This window comes from Megascapheus bottae, chromosome 22, assembly GCF_031878675.1.
Source record: "Megascapheus bottae isolate mThoBot1 chromosome 22, mThoBot2.hap1, whole genome shotgun sequence".
Taxonomy (NCBI): Eukaryota; Metazoa; Chordata; class Mammalia; order Rodentia; family Geomyidae; genus Megascapheus; species Megascapheus bottae.
The window spans coordinates 9,857,470-9,874,754 of NC_143530.1; the positions used below are offsets into that span (position 1 = coordinate 9,857,470).

The following is a 17,285-nucleotide window of genomic DNA, read 5'->3' on the forward strand; positions in this document are numbered from 1 at the left end:
ATCCACACAAATGCAAACTCACTTCGTCTGCTTTCACAGAGGCCACAGCTAACTCCTTCTCCTTCACAGCGAGGTCCTGGGAGAGTTTGGCCACTGATTCACTCGCTTCCATAAGCTTGTCGAGACCTTTACAACAGACACATACACACGCCTGCTGAGCAGATGTGCATTTCCCCCATCAAATATTTACTCAGTACTTACTATTTATACGGCACTGTGTATGTAATATAACAAGCGCTTGATAATTAATTATGGACAAAGGCTTTTTAAAAAATATACCTATCTTGGGAACAAGAACACTGGCCATGTCTCTGAGACTTTCAACAAGGGAAAAGAAAACAGCTCTGATTAAAGAATATCATTAAAGAATACCTTTTCCTGACACCACAAATAATAATAATAAGATCACTTAGTTACATTTAAGGGAAAGTCATCATGTTCTATCCAGTAAGATTAGTTTGGCCTGGGAAATTTGGTTGGCTGGCTTAGGTTCACTGTGGCTCTGTGAAGAGTTCATACTAATCATGTTTACCTCTATAGCAAACCACAGTTGAAGTGGTAAAAGAACTAGAATCCATGTTAACATTTCTGTGATAAATAAACATGAAGGCAATTGCTAAAAGTTACACAGCTGACCCTGTAACTTTCAGGACTGTGAAACAGAGTGACTTCCCACTGTAAGTGGGTTCTAGACAGTGGTGTAGGATGAATAAATGCCCAGTATCCTCGGTCTCCAGGGGCAGGGATACACTCATTCATTGTATCTTTTCCAATTTGCTGGTGCAAACACCCCGCCCCGACTGATTTCAAGTTTCTAAGAAACCCTCACAAGCATACCACTGCCTCTACAGTATAAGCAAAGTAGAAATTGATTTCCTCAAAATATTAAATAGTAAAATAGTCAAAAAAGTGATGAGTTTTGAGTATTTAATGACCTTAATTTTTTATGTGATTTACTGAAAGATAAGTATCTATGACTTGGTTGTAAATATTGGTTATGTTTAACTATCAGATCATAAAATTGTTGAAATTTGCCAGTCAGCTCTCACAGTCAGTGTGCGTTAACTCTAGCATATCCTGGATTCTAGAACATACTACAGAAAAACAGTGAGAAGTGCTATCACCAGAGAAGCCACCTACGTTTCTTCACAGCTTAGTTACCCTTTAGTGGTCAAGTTCTGTTTAGGACAACTGGAAAGAAAAGAACAAAGGTGCCTTGGGTTTTACCAGCCCCATGCTTTCTGTTCCACTGTAGGCTTTCCTCCTCTACTCCCAAGGCAGACACTCAGAAAGTCCACTCTTGGGTAAACTACCTTTCTTTTGTCTTTTTGTTTTAGTTTGCACTGATTTGCTGTCTTTTCCTTTGTGAGAGATTTGGGAAGCATCACTCTGGCAAATCACATCAAAACCAAGGACTGAAAGTGCAGTCAGCTCTCAAGCTCTGCCTTCTCCCAGCTGGCAAGATGCAGCTAACAGAACCCCGGCCTCAGGGAAGACCAGAGCCAAGAGAACTGGCAGCAGTGGACCTGGAGAGAAAACAGGCCACCTCTGTTTATATTGTCCCTGCCCAGTTTCTTGACAGCTCAAAAGATTTTTAAAGGTCATTCTTTAAACATCTCTACTATTTAGACTCAAGCTAGTATTTTACTTTCAAATACAGTAATAGCCACTCAACACAATTAGGATAGAGCTATCAAATGCACCCTAAAAGAAAAATAAAAAGACCCCAATTCCATTTCCTCTTACCAATATTCATGCGGTCAGCTTGTTCATTGATATATTTCACCTTCTCGCTGTAAATGTTTTTATAGCCATTTATAAATGAAAGGTAAGATTTGGGAGTCACATGCGCTCTCCGGCGGTATCTGAAGGAAAACACAGAAATGGCCACCTCTGTCATCCTGGGATTCTCCCAGCCAGTGTCCCTTCCCATCCTCATCCCCTGCAGAAGCAGGCATGGTCCCCTTGGAGGAGGAATGAGCTCCATATCTGATGATTTGACCCTCAGAGGTCTTGGACTTGACTTTGTCCTCTACTCTGAATGAATATTTCTATATATGGAAACCTTGAGAGAAGAATGTGAGTCCCAGTCCCTCCCAGAACTTGTCCAGATCCAACAAAATAGGCTATGTGGATAAACTTGGATAACATCATTCTGGATAAATATTAGATAAAAATTTGTTTTAATGAACTTGTATTATTGTCTACTTTCATTGAACAGATCCCATTTGCTGCTAGATACTGGGCAGGTGAACTAACAAAAGGAAATGGCCTTAAAATCCAGACAATGAGACACATTTGATTCCAGTGTTCAACTCATTATGGGCTTTATCACAGTAATTGTATTTAACAACAGAGATAAAGAAAAGGAAAGAATTTTAGACAGAAGAAATTCAAGTCACAAAAGCACTTTCTGCACATTATGTGTAATAACTGTTTATCCTTGGCATTCTGGTTTTTTCATATTCTTAAGGTTTGAAGGACTTGGGAATATATATATATATGTCTATCATAAAAGTACTATATAAAACAGACAAGCACTGTCAGCTCAGACCTGTAATCCTAGTTACGTAGGAGGCTGAGATCTGAGGATCCTGATTCGAAGCCATCCAAGACGGAAAAGTCTGTGAGACTCTCCTCTCCAATGGTCCACCAAAAATCCAGAAGCAGAGCTGCGACTGAAGTGGTAGAGTGCTAGCCTTGAGCTATAAAGCTCAGGTACAGCACCCAGTCCCTGAGTTCAAGCTCCAGGACTGGCACACTCACACATACATGCATACACATACATATAAAATGTTCAGAATCAACTCTAATGAAAATTTTTTAAATAGACTCAAAATTTTAGAACTAAAGAAATAGATTCTCATAGCTGAATGAAATCAAGAATTTAGCTTCACAGTTAACCAAAGCAGGAGGAAGTCAAAGTCAAGTAGGAAAAGAATCTTCCTAACAGTGAGAAGTAATATACACTGACTCACAGGGGAATAAGAGAGAGTAGAATTATTTTTAAAAGAATTATCTCAGTATGATTCTAAGAGAAAGGTCTAAGTTAAACTTAGATCTCACATAAACATTTTTGTGTGTACTCCAGTCCTGGGGCTTGAACTCAGGGCCTGAGATTTTTTGTTCAAGGCTAGCTCTTCTCTACCACTTGAGCCACAGTTTGACTTCCAGGATTTTGTTGTTGTTGTTGTTGTTGTTGCTGCTGATGATGAGGAGGAGGAAGACAACAACGACAACGGTGACTAATTGGAGCTTGGAATCTCACAGACTTTCCTACCTGGCTTTGAATAGGGATTCTCAGATCTCTCCTAAGCAGCTAGCATTACAGGCCTGAACGACCAGCTCCTGGCCTAAGTTATCTTTTTGAAGTAGGGCTATCCTTCGAAAATAAATTGAAGAATTATCTAGCCCCTAGGCAGAAGGGTACACATAGCTTTTCCAGGAGAGTCTGAGGCCCTCGTGGACCCATCTTCATTTACATCTATCTGTCTTACTCAGTGACTTAAGCTTTGGCAGTACTGAGGTTTGACTCAGGGCTCCATGGCCACTAGACAGGTGTGCCCGCTCTTCTTTGCACTGGTTATTTCTGAAGTAGGTTGTACTTCCCAGGTATGAGCCTAGACCCTGATTCACCTTTTTAAAGCTTCCCATCACAGCTCAGTTGATAAGAGTTCAAGACCATGCCCAGCTTTCGGTTAAGCAGGGGTCTTGCCTGAATGGCTGGACTGACCTCAAACTAGGATTCTCACCATCTTACCCTCCCAAGTAGGCTTGGATTACAGGTGTGAGCCACAGCATCTTTGAAGTGGAAACCCTGTAATTTTCAAGTAGCAGCAGCAGCTTTCACAGAATGATCACACCAGGGCTGCTCTGAGTGAGCAGTTTGCCTACAGTCCATTAAGATTTCTGTTTCATAATTATTTGGCATAAAACTATTGATAAGACTAAGTTATGCAAATACAAAACCTAAATGTTCCCTGAACATAAGGCCATAAAGAAACTTAAAAACAGTGAGCTTCTTTAATCAAAATAAATAATGCATCTGAATAAGAAACTAATTTTGAACAGTTTATAATGCATTAGTTAAGTCATTTTCAAAACAAAATTAAGCGAGTGGAAGAAAGTGATCTATTAGGCATCTGTTACTTGAAGGCCTGGAGGGTGAAGAGGTATTTAAGTGTGGATACTATTTAATTTTTAAATCTCATTTATTTGCCATTCTTTCAATATAGCAAATCAATGCACGACAAGTGGAAATGCAGCTGGAACTAGCAGCTCAGCCAGTCAGAGCCTTTTACTAGATATTACATTTTCATTTCTCTTTGGAGGAAACTTGGTGGCTCTGGTGGCTCAGGGGCTTATTTATCATCACGTACCTTTGGAAATAATTTTCACAGCTCTCGGAAACCATATCATGAAAGAGGCCCATTGTTTCTACCACTTGTTTTTTAGTGTCAAGAGAGCAAACAATATTATACTCCAGCAAGAAGTAGGAGGCCACAGCGACCAGAGCCTCCTTTGGCCAGCGGCTGAACCAGTCCATTGTACAACCAGAGATCAAGCCAGGGAATTTTAGAGAACGAGCTCGAAACTTTTCACCAACCTATTAACAGCAAAGTCAAAAAGCATTAGAAATCAGGAAGACCAGTCAGCTGGAGAGGCTGGCTACACAATGATTTTGTGTGTGTGTGTGTGTGTGTGTGTGTGTGTGTGTGTGTGTGTGTGTGTGTGTGTGTGTGTGTGTGTGTGGTTAAAACTAGAAAACTGGAGATAAGATTTTCATGAGCTTTCCTGTCTGGGTTGGTTTCTGAGTAGTTGGGGTTATAGGTATGAGCAACTGGCACCCAGCCATGTAATCATTTCTAATTTATGTCCTAATAACATGAATATTTTGTTACCATACTGGTATCAAGATTTTGGCCAGTGGAGATGGATGGTAGAAAGTACTCATTAATTTTAATTTCATGAGACAAGGATTGATTCTCGGCAAATATCTTATCTAAGAAGGTAACCCAGATGAGCTTGTTTCAGCCAGTAATTCCTCCTTCACAGGTGCTCAAAACAGCAAGGACTCACTGGAGAGAAGCAGAGAACCACATGCAGGTTCCTCCTGGACCTTGAAATGAAGTACTCGTACAGGTTATCAAAGGTCGGAGGATGTCGAGGCAGCTCCTTCTTCATCACAGATATCAGACCCTGGGTGATCTCATCTAGCTCGTCTCGTGCAAACAAACTGGAGATCTTTAAGCAACAGACAAGGAATGTCCTAAGAGTTAGCAGTTTCCCACAGCCAGCTCACTGTCAGGGTTTAGTCTTCTCCTTTCCCCCTACATGTCCTCTTGTTTTCTGCTTTCCTTTTGTGTCTCCACAATCACTCTGTGTGTGTGTGTGTGTGTGTGTGTGTATGTGTGCGCGCACGCACCAGTACTAGGGCTTGAACTCAGGACCTCATTGTTGTCCCTTAGCTTATTTTTTTTCCCACAGCTCTGCATTTGGCTTTTTCTGTGGTGAATCGGGGACAGGAGCATCATGGAGTTTCCTGCTGGGGCTGGCTTCAAACTGTGATCCGCAGACCTTGGCCTCCTGAATAGCTGGGATTATAGGCATAAGCCACCAGCCCCCTACAAGAGTGCAATGTTTTACTGAGCAGCTTTTTCCTCATGTTTTTTTGTTTTGTTTTGTTTTGACCAATCTTTGTGCACACTAGGCAAGTACTCGACCACTAGGCCAAACTCCCAGCCCCTCTTGTTTTTAAGTGTCTGGTGACTGATGGTAAGTTTTGTCAACTCTGGTGCCCGGATGCATCTGTAACCAGTTGGTGCAACATTAAACATCTGTGACAACCCCTGGACAGGGTGGAGACGAGGGGCAGGCCTAATCTTGAGAAGGCTGAGTGTGGGAAAGTAGTGCCCAGCTGGCATCTGGGTATGGGGCTTCAGGAATTACCCCCACCATTACTAATCACAAAGGCTGTTCTGCTGCCTCCACAAGCGTTGTGGTCTCTCGGGGAGTCCTGCTTTTCTTCCCAGTCTGCAAGTATGGCGGATGCAGCCAGGCAGGGAGCCACATGCTGTAAATGACCTCACTAGACACTGGGTCCCACACAGACTTCCTTAACAGAAACCCAGGGTTGTATGTTTCCAAAAGAAACACAAGGCACAGGTTTCCCGCACTGGTAACCTACCTCCCCCGAGGACAGAAGGTTGTTCAGGTACTCTAGAAATGCCTCATCTTTGATCTCGTTGTCAGTGAAGATAAAGGTAATGCCCTTTCCCTCGCCACCCGCAACTTTGTACAGAGATTTCAAGTCATCGATGAGATTATTCACATTGTAAGACCTACAGGGAGACATGAGAAGATGTTTCAATGTGCCCATAAACTAAATTGGAATGTAATGTTAGAAAATTTAATTATGTATGTATAGCCATCACTTATTTCAAAACACAGTCATAACTCCTGTAATCAAAGCATGACTCATGCCAACTTTGATGAGCATTAAGTCACAGTAGCCATCAGAAACACAGGGATTAAAATTAGCGAGCTGAGCACTCTCCTCCAAAATGAGTGTTCTAGGGCCGGGAGTTTGGCCTAGTGGTTAAAGTGCTTGCCTAGCATGCATGAAGACCCGGGTTTGATTCCTCGGTACCACATACATAGAAAAAAGCCGGAAGTGGTGCTGAGGCTCAAGTGGTAGAGCTCTAGCCTTGAGAAAGTCCAAGGACAGTGCTCAGGCCCTGAGCTCAAGCCCAGGACTGGTAAAAAAAAAAAAAATGAGTGTTCTATATCTGTCTTGGAAATTGTGAGGTGTGGACTTGACTGAAAGTGACCTGGGAAGAGCTGTGGGGTCAGGAAATGAGTTTTCCACCCTGTCACCTGCCAGCAACAGATTTTGTTCAAGTGAATGTGTGTCAGATCCCTAAAACAAATCTCGTTTAGATACATAAACCTGGAAGACAAAAATCACAGTATATTAGGCATAATATCAGCTATAGATTATATAGAGTAGTCCCTTGTATGGCTAAGTACTTAGCACTAGAGAAAACCTATAGAATTCCTGGTATACAGAGAACAGAAATACTGACTTTAGGTACTTACTATCATGAAAAGACCTTGGTCTTTATTTTTCAGTTTACTCTGTGTCCTGCTGGGTGTTGGCTACCAGCCCTGACTAGAACTAATCAAAACAAAGCAGACTTTTTCTGAAGTGCTATGTGAAAGTCCTCACGGGTGAGTTGGTGGGAGGCCCACTGTGAGGGAGGCCCACCTGACGGAGCTGTACAAGGAATATTGAGTTTCCTGTAACCCACAGGTTCTAATGGAACCTAAAGGACTTGAGTTTAAATCACTCCTTGGCAGCTTTAGAAAAGTTCACTCATATTTTGCAACCATCACATCTTCATGAAGCTTGTTGGGGGCATTCAAAGGATTAGGGCATTTCAGTGGAAAAATAACTTGCTGTATACATGGTCTTCAATTACAACTATGATCTCCTACTTCTGGTCACACACAGTAAAACTCTTACTGTGCCCCTATGAGAACAGCATGGCTCACATCCAGATAGATAGATAGATAGATAGATAGATAGATAGATAGATAGATAGTAGATAGTAGATAGATAGATAGATAGATAGATAGATAGATAGATAGATAGATAGGGAGAAATTAACTGTAGAAAAAAATATATCATGTTTTTATTTTGTTCTACCTGGTTAATGTGATCTGGAATATCTGATATCCAGCAATAAAAGAAGCCAATCTTGAAAGGCTCTGTTTTCCTGAACCACCAACACCCACCAGCAATGCATTTCCACATGAGGTGCGAACGATTCGGGAAATCTGTTTTGAAATGAACACATGACTATTAGAAACAAGGATGCAAAGCATTCGTTTTTTTTTTAGTTTTTCACTACAGGCATCCAAGGCTTGACCATCTATCTCTAGACTACATTTGACTTTTTCCTTATCCCAGTTACTCTTTTTTTTTTTTTTAAAGAAAAGTATGTTCATTTACTACCCTCAAATTCTCCTTGTCCATGTACACTTGTATCATGAAAATCTGAACAAATGTCTTATTCTCTCTTTTGAGTGTTCTTTTTTGTGTGTATATGTGCCAGTGCAGGGGCTTGAACTCCCTTTGTTAATTTCCTTAGCTTATTCGATCACGGCTAGCACACTCAAGCACTTGAACTGCAGCTCCACTTCTGGATTTCCGGTGGTTAGTTAGAGATAAGAGTCTCACAGACTTTCCTGCCTAGGCTGGCTTCAAACCTGATCCTTAGATCTCCTGAGTTGTTAGGATTATAGGCATGAGCCACTGGTGCCCAGCTCCTGTGTGTATTCCTGCTCTGTGTGTGTGTGTGTGTGTGTGTGTGTGATTTAATTCTTGTTAGACTTGCTGATGAAGCCACCCTTCTCAAGCTATAGGAGAAGAAAGGAGGGTTGGAATTGTGTAGCTGACACACAGTCATGTAGGCACCTATCTACAACAAATACTGCCTCCGCAAATACTGCCTCCGTCACAGCTCTAAAAAAGTGCCAAAATTTGATTTACAGGCTGCCCTGGGTAAACACATGCACAAAAGACTCATAGAGAGGTGGTGTTCAGCCTTGTGTTGCTTTTCTGTGGTTGATTTGCTTGGTAAGCATAAGGCTCAAAGGGAGATTCAAATCTTATTCAGGACAACTGAAGGCAATGTTAAAAAGCTCTCTTTTACATATCATAGACTTTGCTACCCAGAATGGCTTCAAACCAAAATTCTCAGATCTCATCCTCCAGAGTAGCTAGGATTACAGGTGTGAGCCACTAGTGTCCAGTGTTAACTCTAGTTTTTTATTAAGTACATTCATCACTTGGTTTTGCGTCTAACTCCAGGGCTTCAGGCCCCTTGCAATGTAGCCATAGCAGGATTGGTTGAATTACTTGTTGAATGCTAGAGGTAGGAACAGCCTTAGCCACCTGGAATTTTGCCATCTTGGGCTAATTCCTCTATGAAACTTGCCTAGTCTCCAGTTCCAGGAAGAAATCCTTTTCAATCTACCAATTCCCTAAGTTAATAAGTGCTTTCTGTAACTCCTCAAGCTTCAATCAAAGCATAGACTCATTTGGTACCACCTCTAGCCAAGTGGACTCTGCTGGATGCCTGTCCCAGGCTTTCACCCACTGGCTTGCTTTTATATACAAGTTGCTCAATTGGGCTTTTGGAAAAGCATCACTTTTTCCCCCTCCTTAGCGAGCAAGATTCAAGGGACATCGACAGTTCAGCTCTGGGAGTGGATCTTCCCCAGGTCCTCCTGCTTCTTTCTGAGAAAGACAAAGCTCTGTGGCTTAGCATGGCCAAAAGTTCTGCACACAATGCAACCTGGAAAAGCACCTTCCACAGTGCGTGGATCCAGACACTGGGTTTCTAAGGAAGTCTTGGTTTTCTGAGTAAAACCTGACCTAGAGAGTTCATTCCTGTGTTATCTGGAGGGACATAACTATTCTTTCACCATAAGTTTGTCTGTGGAATTTACTAAGCTGGGGCACAGAAATTCATATTAGCAAATAGTCAAATCAGAACCTTGACAAGATGAGTCATTGCATCTTTAAAAAACACCAGGTCAAGAGAAGTTCCTCGAATGATTTCATTAAACTGCCTCTGGTAGAACTGCAGTTTTTCAGCCAGAAATTCATATGATGGTATCTGTGAGTAGAGAAAGAGAGAGAGAATGTCTAATATCCAAAAATTTGAAGCCACAATTGTAAAGACTCTCAAAAGGAAATGTATTTCAAAAAAAAGAAAGAAAGAAAACACAAAGTCTTTTAGTTGGACTCTGTGGTTCATGCCTGTAATCCCGGCTACTCAGGAGGTAGAGATTAGGGGGATCCGAACCATCTCAACAAAAAAAGTAGGTATAGTGGTACATATCTGTAATCGCCAATATGGAATATTAGAGGGAGGGGATTGAGGTCAAGGCCAGTCCTGGGAAAAAGCTCAGTGCTGTATCTAAAAAGAAAAAAGGCCTGAGCCACATGACTAACCAGAATGAAGCTCTGATTTTAACCCCAGTACTACAGAAAAAAACAGCTTTTGTTTGCAGATGTTACTCTACTTTTAGTTACTTCCATTTTACAGAGCCTGAAACTTAATAACATGAATGGATTTCCAGTGAGACAGTATGTCTGATCTTTCCCTTCCAGAGATTCGGTACCAATTCCTGTCATACTAATTCATGGTAGAATGTGACAGATAATTTTCTTAGTTTGGGTCTGCGTTTTAATCCACAACATCCACAAGTTTTCCACTGTGTATGTAGTCAAAGCTGCCCACTTTACTTTGCTATTTGTTACTTTTCATTATCTAGCTGTCCATGTACTTAAATTACTTTTTATGCCAGCCCATTGACATGCACGAACATTAACTCAGAATGGATCAAAGACCTTAATATCAGACCTGAAACTCTGAAACTGCTACATGACAGAGTAGTAGAGACATTGGCACTCATAGGCACAGGCAAAAACTTCTTGAACAAAGTCCAGTCACAACAGATTGGAGAGAAACTCAACAAATGGGACTACCTGAAAATAAAAAGTTTCTGCACAGACAAAGACATAGCTACTAAAGTAGAAAGATAGCCAACCAACTGAGAAAAGATAGTTACCAATAATACATCAGACAAATGCTTAATAGTCAGTATCTACAGGGAACTCTAATTCCTCCCCCAAAGTCAATCACTAAATAAACAAGGGAACTAAAGAGAGACTTATCAGAGGAAGAGGTGAAAATGGCAAAGAAACATATGAGAAAATGCTCATTATCCATGGTCATAAAGGAAATGCAAATACAAACAATCCTAAGATACCACTTTACCCCAATTAGAATGGCCAATATTCTGAACTCAGACAATGATACATGCTGGCAGAGATGTGGAGAAAGAGGAACCCTACCGCAATGCTGGTGGGAACATAAACGAGTTCAGCCACTCTGGAAAGCAGTTTGGAGGTTCCTGAAAAAAAAACAAACCTAAAAATAGACCTTCCCTACAACCCAGCCATCCCACTCCTAGGCATCTACCCTGAGCATCATAACCCAGGATATGATAAGGACACCTGCACAGCCATGTGCATCTCTGCACTATTCACAATAGCCAAGCGATAGGAACAACCCTGATGCCCTACTGCAGATGAATGGATTCAAAAAATGTGGTTCATATATACAATGGAATTCTACATAACCACCAGACAAGACAAAATAGCATTCACTGGGAAGTGGATGGAACTAGAGCAAATCATGTTGAGTGGGATAAGCAAAGACCAAAGGAACAAAAGGCGCATGGTTTCCTTGATATGTGGACATTAGATCCAAACAGTACAGAGCTATGACTCAAGGTCATTGACACGAGCTTAGAAATATAACTATATAGACATATGATAGGATATATAGTCTATGGACATATTGCTATACTATATAGATCAATATGTATTTATGACACTCAGCTTAATTTTAATTTTGTTCTTAGATTTGTGTGCCAGTGATTGCACAGAGAGATTCCATTCTTGAATACTTGTTTAATTTGACATTTGAAATATGATGTAAAAAAATCAGCGTTAATAAAATATTTTAATAAAAAATTACTTTTTATGTAACCTTGTGATTTTTTTAAAGAATCCTTTGGAATCTTGCTTCCAACCTGCATATTAATTCCATTAAGCCAATATATTCACTTAGGAAAAAGGATGTGCTCTTATTTACAAAAAAGTTTTATCTTAAACGGGTACCAAGACATGTGAAAGGGTATCAATGTATGTGAATTAATGCACCTTCTATCTGGCAAATATCATGTAACCCTTTTACTAATTACAATAAAAAAAATAAAAAAAACCAAAAAACAAAAAACAAACAAACAAAAAAAAAGTTTTATCTTATATATTGTTGCTGATGAGTAGAATATTACTGTGTTCTCGTTCCAATCTTTTGCTTCTTGGCCCGGGCTGGCAAACTTTCTGGAAAGAGAAGACAATGAATATTGTAGACTTTGTGGCTGGTAAAGTCTCTAATGCAAACACTTCACGCCTTGGCAATACGAAAGCTGCTAGCACCTGAATCCAACTGCATTCCAATCAAACTTCAGGAACACTGAAATTTGAATTCTGCATAGATGGCACACATCTCACAATATTATTCTCCTTTTGACTATTTCCTAGCCAACAAGTCTAACAGAACACAGGATGTTTGGCCTGTGGTCTAATTTGACAATTCCTGATAGGGAAGACTGTTACTGTGTTTCATATGCATAAAATGCTTATCTTATTGAAATCCTTACTGGTTAAAACAGATTTAAAGTTCTCTTGGATTATATATTTAGGTAATCATACCCTTTACCAAAACATTTGGGAGGGAATGGCTTCCTTCTCTGATAGTATTACCTATTTTTGTCATTATGGTACATTTGGCGTGGAACTTTCAAAGTAGTAATGCCATAAGAAAAGGAGTGACAGAGGGTAACACATCTGTTTTTGAATGACTTAATCTCCTCGAAAGGACTGTTTTACTTGATGGGTAATGGCTATAAAACACAGGCACAACAACTCAATGGCTAGACTCAAATACAGAGCAGAATGGCCAATGAGCTGGGTAAGCTGGCAACCTCTATTAAGAGATGAAGATGAGTACCAATTCGTAGATTTTGGGCACTTCAAATAAGGTGTCTTCAGGTTCGTCTCCAGTGGGTTCAGGCATGTCACGGAGAAAATCCACAAAATAAGGTTCTGGATGAATCTGTGACAGCGGCTCAGAGCCGATGGTCTCTTCAATTGCACGGAGAAGTTGTGTGTTAAACCAATGCTCATCTTCCGGAGTTATAAACCTCAAAAGGGACACACCAGTAAGAATGCACACTCGGAAAGGTCAGGAGCCCAGCCTCCCCTTCCTCCATGGCCCACTCAGCACCCTCCTAACCTCAGGGCAGGGAAACTATAAGCTCTCCACTCCATCCAAGGCAGTTACTGCCTATAGAAAATAGATGTGGATTTCTTAGGTGAGGTCTGTGATGCCTCAAATCGGCAATGAGAGTAAAACATGGGGGTCAAGAGCAGACAGGTGTCTGTCTTCTCTTGGGATTAGTGGGCACTGTGTATGAAGGTCCTTTGCATGCTTACAATGTCACAAAGGGAAGAGGGGAAGAGGGAGGAACTCATGTGAGGAGAGTCATTGGCGTATGATGTGGAGGGGCACATACCTTGCTATTTTACATAACTAGTGTTATCATACAAGTATGACAGATGAGGAGACGAGAGCTGAGAATGATTGGATTTAACTTAGTGATATAAAAACCAGCTTTCAACCCAACAAAATCTACACCTGGGAATCACAAGTTTCATAAAATATATACAACCAAAGTTTACTGCTAAGTTCTATCAGTTCTGATGATAGAGTGTGCTTGTCAAAGATGTATATTCTTATAGTATTGTTTGAGTAAATTGGCAGGGCATTTTGGGTCTTGTTGTTGTTGTTGTTGTTGTTTTGGCAAGACTGAGGATTGAACTCATGATTGCTTGGCTGGTGTTCTACTATTTGAACCATACATACCATTAATCCCTTTTTTCCTTGATTACTTCAAGGCCAGGGCTCCCTTTATACCTCAGCTGGCCTCTAACAGAGATACTTTCAACCCCAGGTCCCAAGGAAATGGGATTACAGATTTAAGCCACTGTGCTCAGGTGATAGAGGATTTCCTTAAGGTGACTAGCAGACAGGAAATATCATCCACGCTCATAAAAATCTGAGAGATGGACAGGAGCGTGGCCTAGTGGTAGAGCGCTTGCCTAGCACACAGCAAGCCCTGGATTCGATTCCTTGGTACCACATACACAGAAAAAGCTGGGAAGTGGTCTGTGGCTCATTTAGAAGAGCACTAACCTTTAGAAAGCTTAAGGACAGTGCCCAGGACCTGAGTTTAAGCCCCAGGACTGGTACTAAAAAAAAATCTGAGGGTATTTTTCCCCCAATAGTCTGGGTAGACCATGTCAGAACACAGTAGAAATGTTTAGATTGCACATGTAATACATACCTGTCTGCAATCACTCTGTTACACTCGTGTTTGAAAAGTGACAGGAGAATAGCCACCGAGTCACACTCCTCAGCTCTTATGGTTAGCATTCCTTGCCAAATTCTGGAAAGATCTCGAAGATTGAAGATGTAATGAAATTTTGAAGGCGTGGGCAACATCTTCACCTACAGATGAAAAAGAAATTAATACTCTCAATCACAGTTTCTGGATAAAATTACGAGTCAGGCTAGGGTTTTTTTTTTAAAGAACTATTTGTATTTTACAGATTCCATTTTCAATAAAACAGGTCAAGCAACTTAACTGTTATATTTTTGTCACAGAACTGACAAAAACAAAACCACATTGTAAATAAGCTGATTTTGCTCCCAAGAAGATCCCACTGACTGAAAATGCTTTGGGAAGTATTTGCAGGTGAGGTCACACAGACTTGCCGATAGAAATGTAAAGTGATAAAGCAGGGGAATTACAAAATGGTTCCAAGATAAAGCCAGTGGTACCCAATCAGTGGTGCCCAGTATTTTAGCCTAAATAATTGGTGTAGCTCTTAACCAAGATGTGAAATCCTCAAAGAACATCCTATTTAAGAACATTTGTGGTTGACTATAGAAACTAACAAAGTAGTCTCTAAATAATGAAGAAGTTAAAAAAAAGGCATTCTTTAGGAAATATCCAACTTTTCTACAGATAATTCTGTATCTAAAATTCCCCCAGGCCACATATACTCCAGGTTCTCCAGATGTGGGCAAATGGCTTAATAAACACATAGTGAAAGAAGACAGCTATTTCTTATATCTGTCACCACTTTTTGGCAAACTATGTCTGCCTAGTAATCCCAGATCTGCACTTATTTTTTTGCCAGTTCTGGAGCTTGAACTCAGGGCCTGAGCACTATCCTTGGGCTTTCTCAAGGCTAGCGCTCTACCACTTAAGCCACAGCACCATTTTCAGCTTTTTCTATGTATGTGGTGCCAAGGAATTGAACCGGGGTCTTTGTGCATGCTAGGCAAGCACTCTACCACTAGGCCAAACTCCTGGCCACCAGATCTACACTTTTGAGTACATCCTTCAGTTGCTAGCATCTATAAGCTTCCTGGGCTTCTTTTTTTCCCATGAGTCCTAGAGCTTGAACTCAGGACCCAGGCACTGTTCCTGAGCTACTTTTGCTCAAGGCTAGCACTCTTACCACTTGAGCCACAGTACCACTTCTAGTTTTCTTCTGTTTATGTGGTACTGAGGAATTGAACCCAGGGCTTCATGCATGCTAGACAAACAATCTACCACTAAGCCATATTCTCAGTCCTCTGAGCTTCTTTTTGGGGAACTGATTTGTATCCAGTCTATTTTGTTATGAACAGATAGTAACCTCCAAGAAACATGTACGTTAGATCAAGTCTTAGGCAGCCAAGATCTGGAAGCCATACGTTGGCTCAGCTAGTAGTATCTGTGTGCCTGATATGGTTTGGTAGGGGAAGACAGATGTACAAAGTTATAAATCCATATCTCTAGTGGAAGAACAATGTTCTCATTTCAGCAAAGCTGTGCCTTGTCTTAAATGTTATGTGTGCTTGATAGTAATATCTCATATATATGAGAAACATCATCCAGTTAGAATATTTGTCCCTTGGAAGGAAAAGGTGACAGAAATCGATCACAGTGCTTCATTTATCTCTTCCGACAAACACTACTTATGTGACGTTATCATAAGTGATTGAACCACAGGGTGAGAGCTGAGCTGAAGATAGGTGACTTTCGAGGAACCGTTCGGCCGCACCTTCGTCCACTGCCACAGCACTCTGCCCACTGACACCAAGTTCCCGATCATCTCACATACTTGCGGCTTGAACTTCCTACAAGGATCAAAGTAGCCACAGCCAATAATGCCTACAAAACAAACAAGAGTGAGGACACGAGCTTATGAGAAGAGAGGGGCAGATGAATGAAGGGAAGACGGGAGGGGGAGAATGCGGTCAAGAATTCAATGTAGATCCTGCAGAATTCTGAGCAGTGCGGAAGTGGTGGGGTTGGGAAGGATGGGTGAGAATGTCGGAAGTGTGATATTGATCAAAGCACCCTGTATTCATAAACTCCTTTGTTGAAGGACAACTCCTTTGTACAACTAAAGATATATATAATATATTTAGATTTTACATCTAGATTAGATAGATAGATTAAAAGGGACATATTTATCCCAGTGAATAAATCACTATCAAGCTCACAAACCACCAGATGTTAAAGATTCCTCTTCAGGGATTAGCTAAGAAAGGAAGTGACCCAGCCAAGTTTACTAATAAATGTGTCATTTATTAACTTACTTGATCCTCCTAACAGTCCATGAGAAAGGAGATGAGGTGATTAGCATTATCAACATCACCCCATTTTAACACAAGCTCAGTACCTTGTTTCATGGGCACAAAGTTCACCTTTGGGTGCACCTGAGCTCTGAACTCAGGAAGCCTAGCTCTGGAATCTAAGCCAGAACTATGATGAAGCTCTAAAAGTTGGGCTCATCATACAGAGAAAATGACCATGTTCAGACAGACAAGGTCAGAGGATTGCTGGTTGACAGACTCAGATTAATATCCACATCGCTTGGCTCACAGCAAGTCAGTACTTTGACCTGAGATGGGCAAGTAGCCTCCCTAGGAATGTTAGCACAGAGACAATATGATAGATACCATTTCTCTGGGCAAGGTTGGTAAGTAGCTATATAGACTACTCTGAAGACTCAGGTAAGACTGTCTATTGAGTTGTATTTTCAGCTACAAGCAGGGCAATTTCCCAGGACAATGAATATGATTATCTGCTCAGAGATGCAGAGCAGGCTTATGAAGGTAGGACATACTGAAGATGTACTATACAGGAGTTACCCTGGGGAAACATGGAACCACCCTCCAACGTCCTGGTTGGTTCTGCTAGCTGCCTATCAGGCCCTCTGGCTTGCTCCAGTCCCATACTTGTCCCTGTGGGAAAAGTGTGTGTTGGAACCATTGGACCTGGGATCAAGAAGCAGAGATTAGCACCATTGCCAGGCTCCAGTGAAATGGTCTTTACGGACCAATTACTTACATACAGATCATCAAACTGAGGGCATGACACAGCAGAGCCTACCACAAGGTCCTCTGTGCTCCTTCCTGTGCCTTCTCCCCCCTCCAGCCAGAGCCCCTACACCAACTTGGCAAGAAGCAGTAAGTGCTTTGCTTTCCTTCTAATTTCTTAATTATCTTTAGTTTTAC

General features: G+C 41.1%; 1 protein-coding gene across 1 annotated transcript in view; it reads right to left on the reverse strand.

The window, feature by feature from the left end:
* The window catches only part of Dnah8 (dynein axonemal heavy chain 8), a 206,488-nt gene that overhangs the window by 90,704 nt on the left and 98,499 nt on the right, over positions 1-17,285 (reverse strand). The window contains exons 57-66 of the mRNA XM_090355742.1: positions 15,824-15,933; positions 14,053-14,216; positions 12,657-12,849; positions 9,564-9,686; positions 7,709-7,839; positions 6,188-6,341; positions 5,080-5,244; positions 4,380-4,606; positions 1,747-1,865; positions 23-126 (exon numbers count right to left, since the gene is read on the reverse strand). Of these exons, the coding sequence (XP_090211868.1) occupies positions 23-126; positions 1,747-1,865; positions 4,380-4,606; positions 5,080-5,244; positions 6,188-6,341; positions 7,709-7,839; positions 9,564-9,686; positions 12,657-12,849; positions 14,053-14,216; positions 15,824-15,933 (1,490 nt within the window). The remainder of the gene's footprint in view (positions 1-22; positions 127-1,746; positions 1,866-4,379; positions 4,607-5,079; positions 5,245-6,187; positions 6,342-7,708; positions 7,840-9,563; positions 9,687-12,656; positions 12,850-14,052; positions 14,217-15,823; positions 15,934-17,285) is intronic.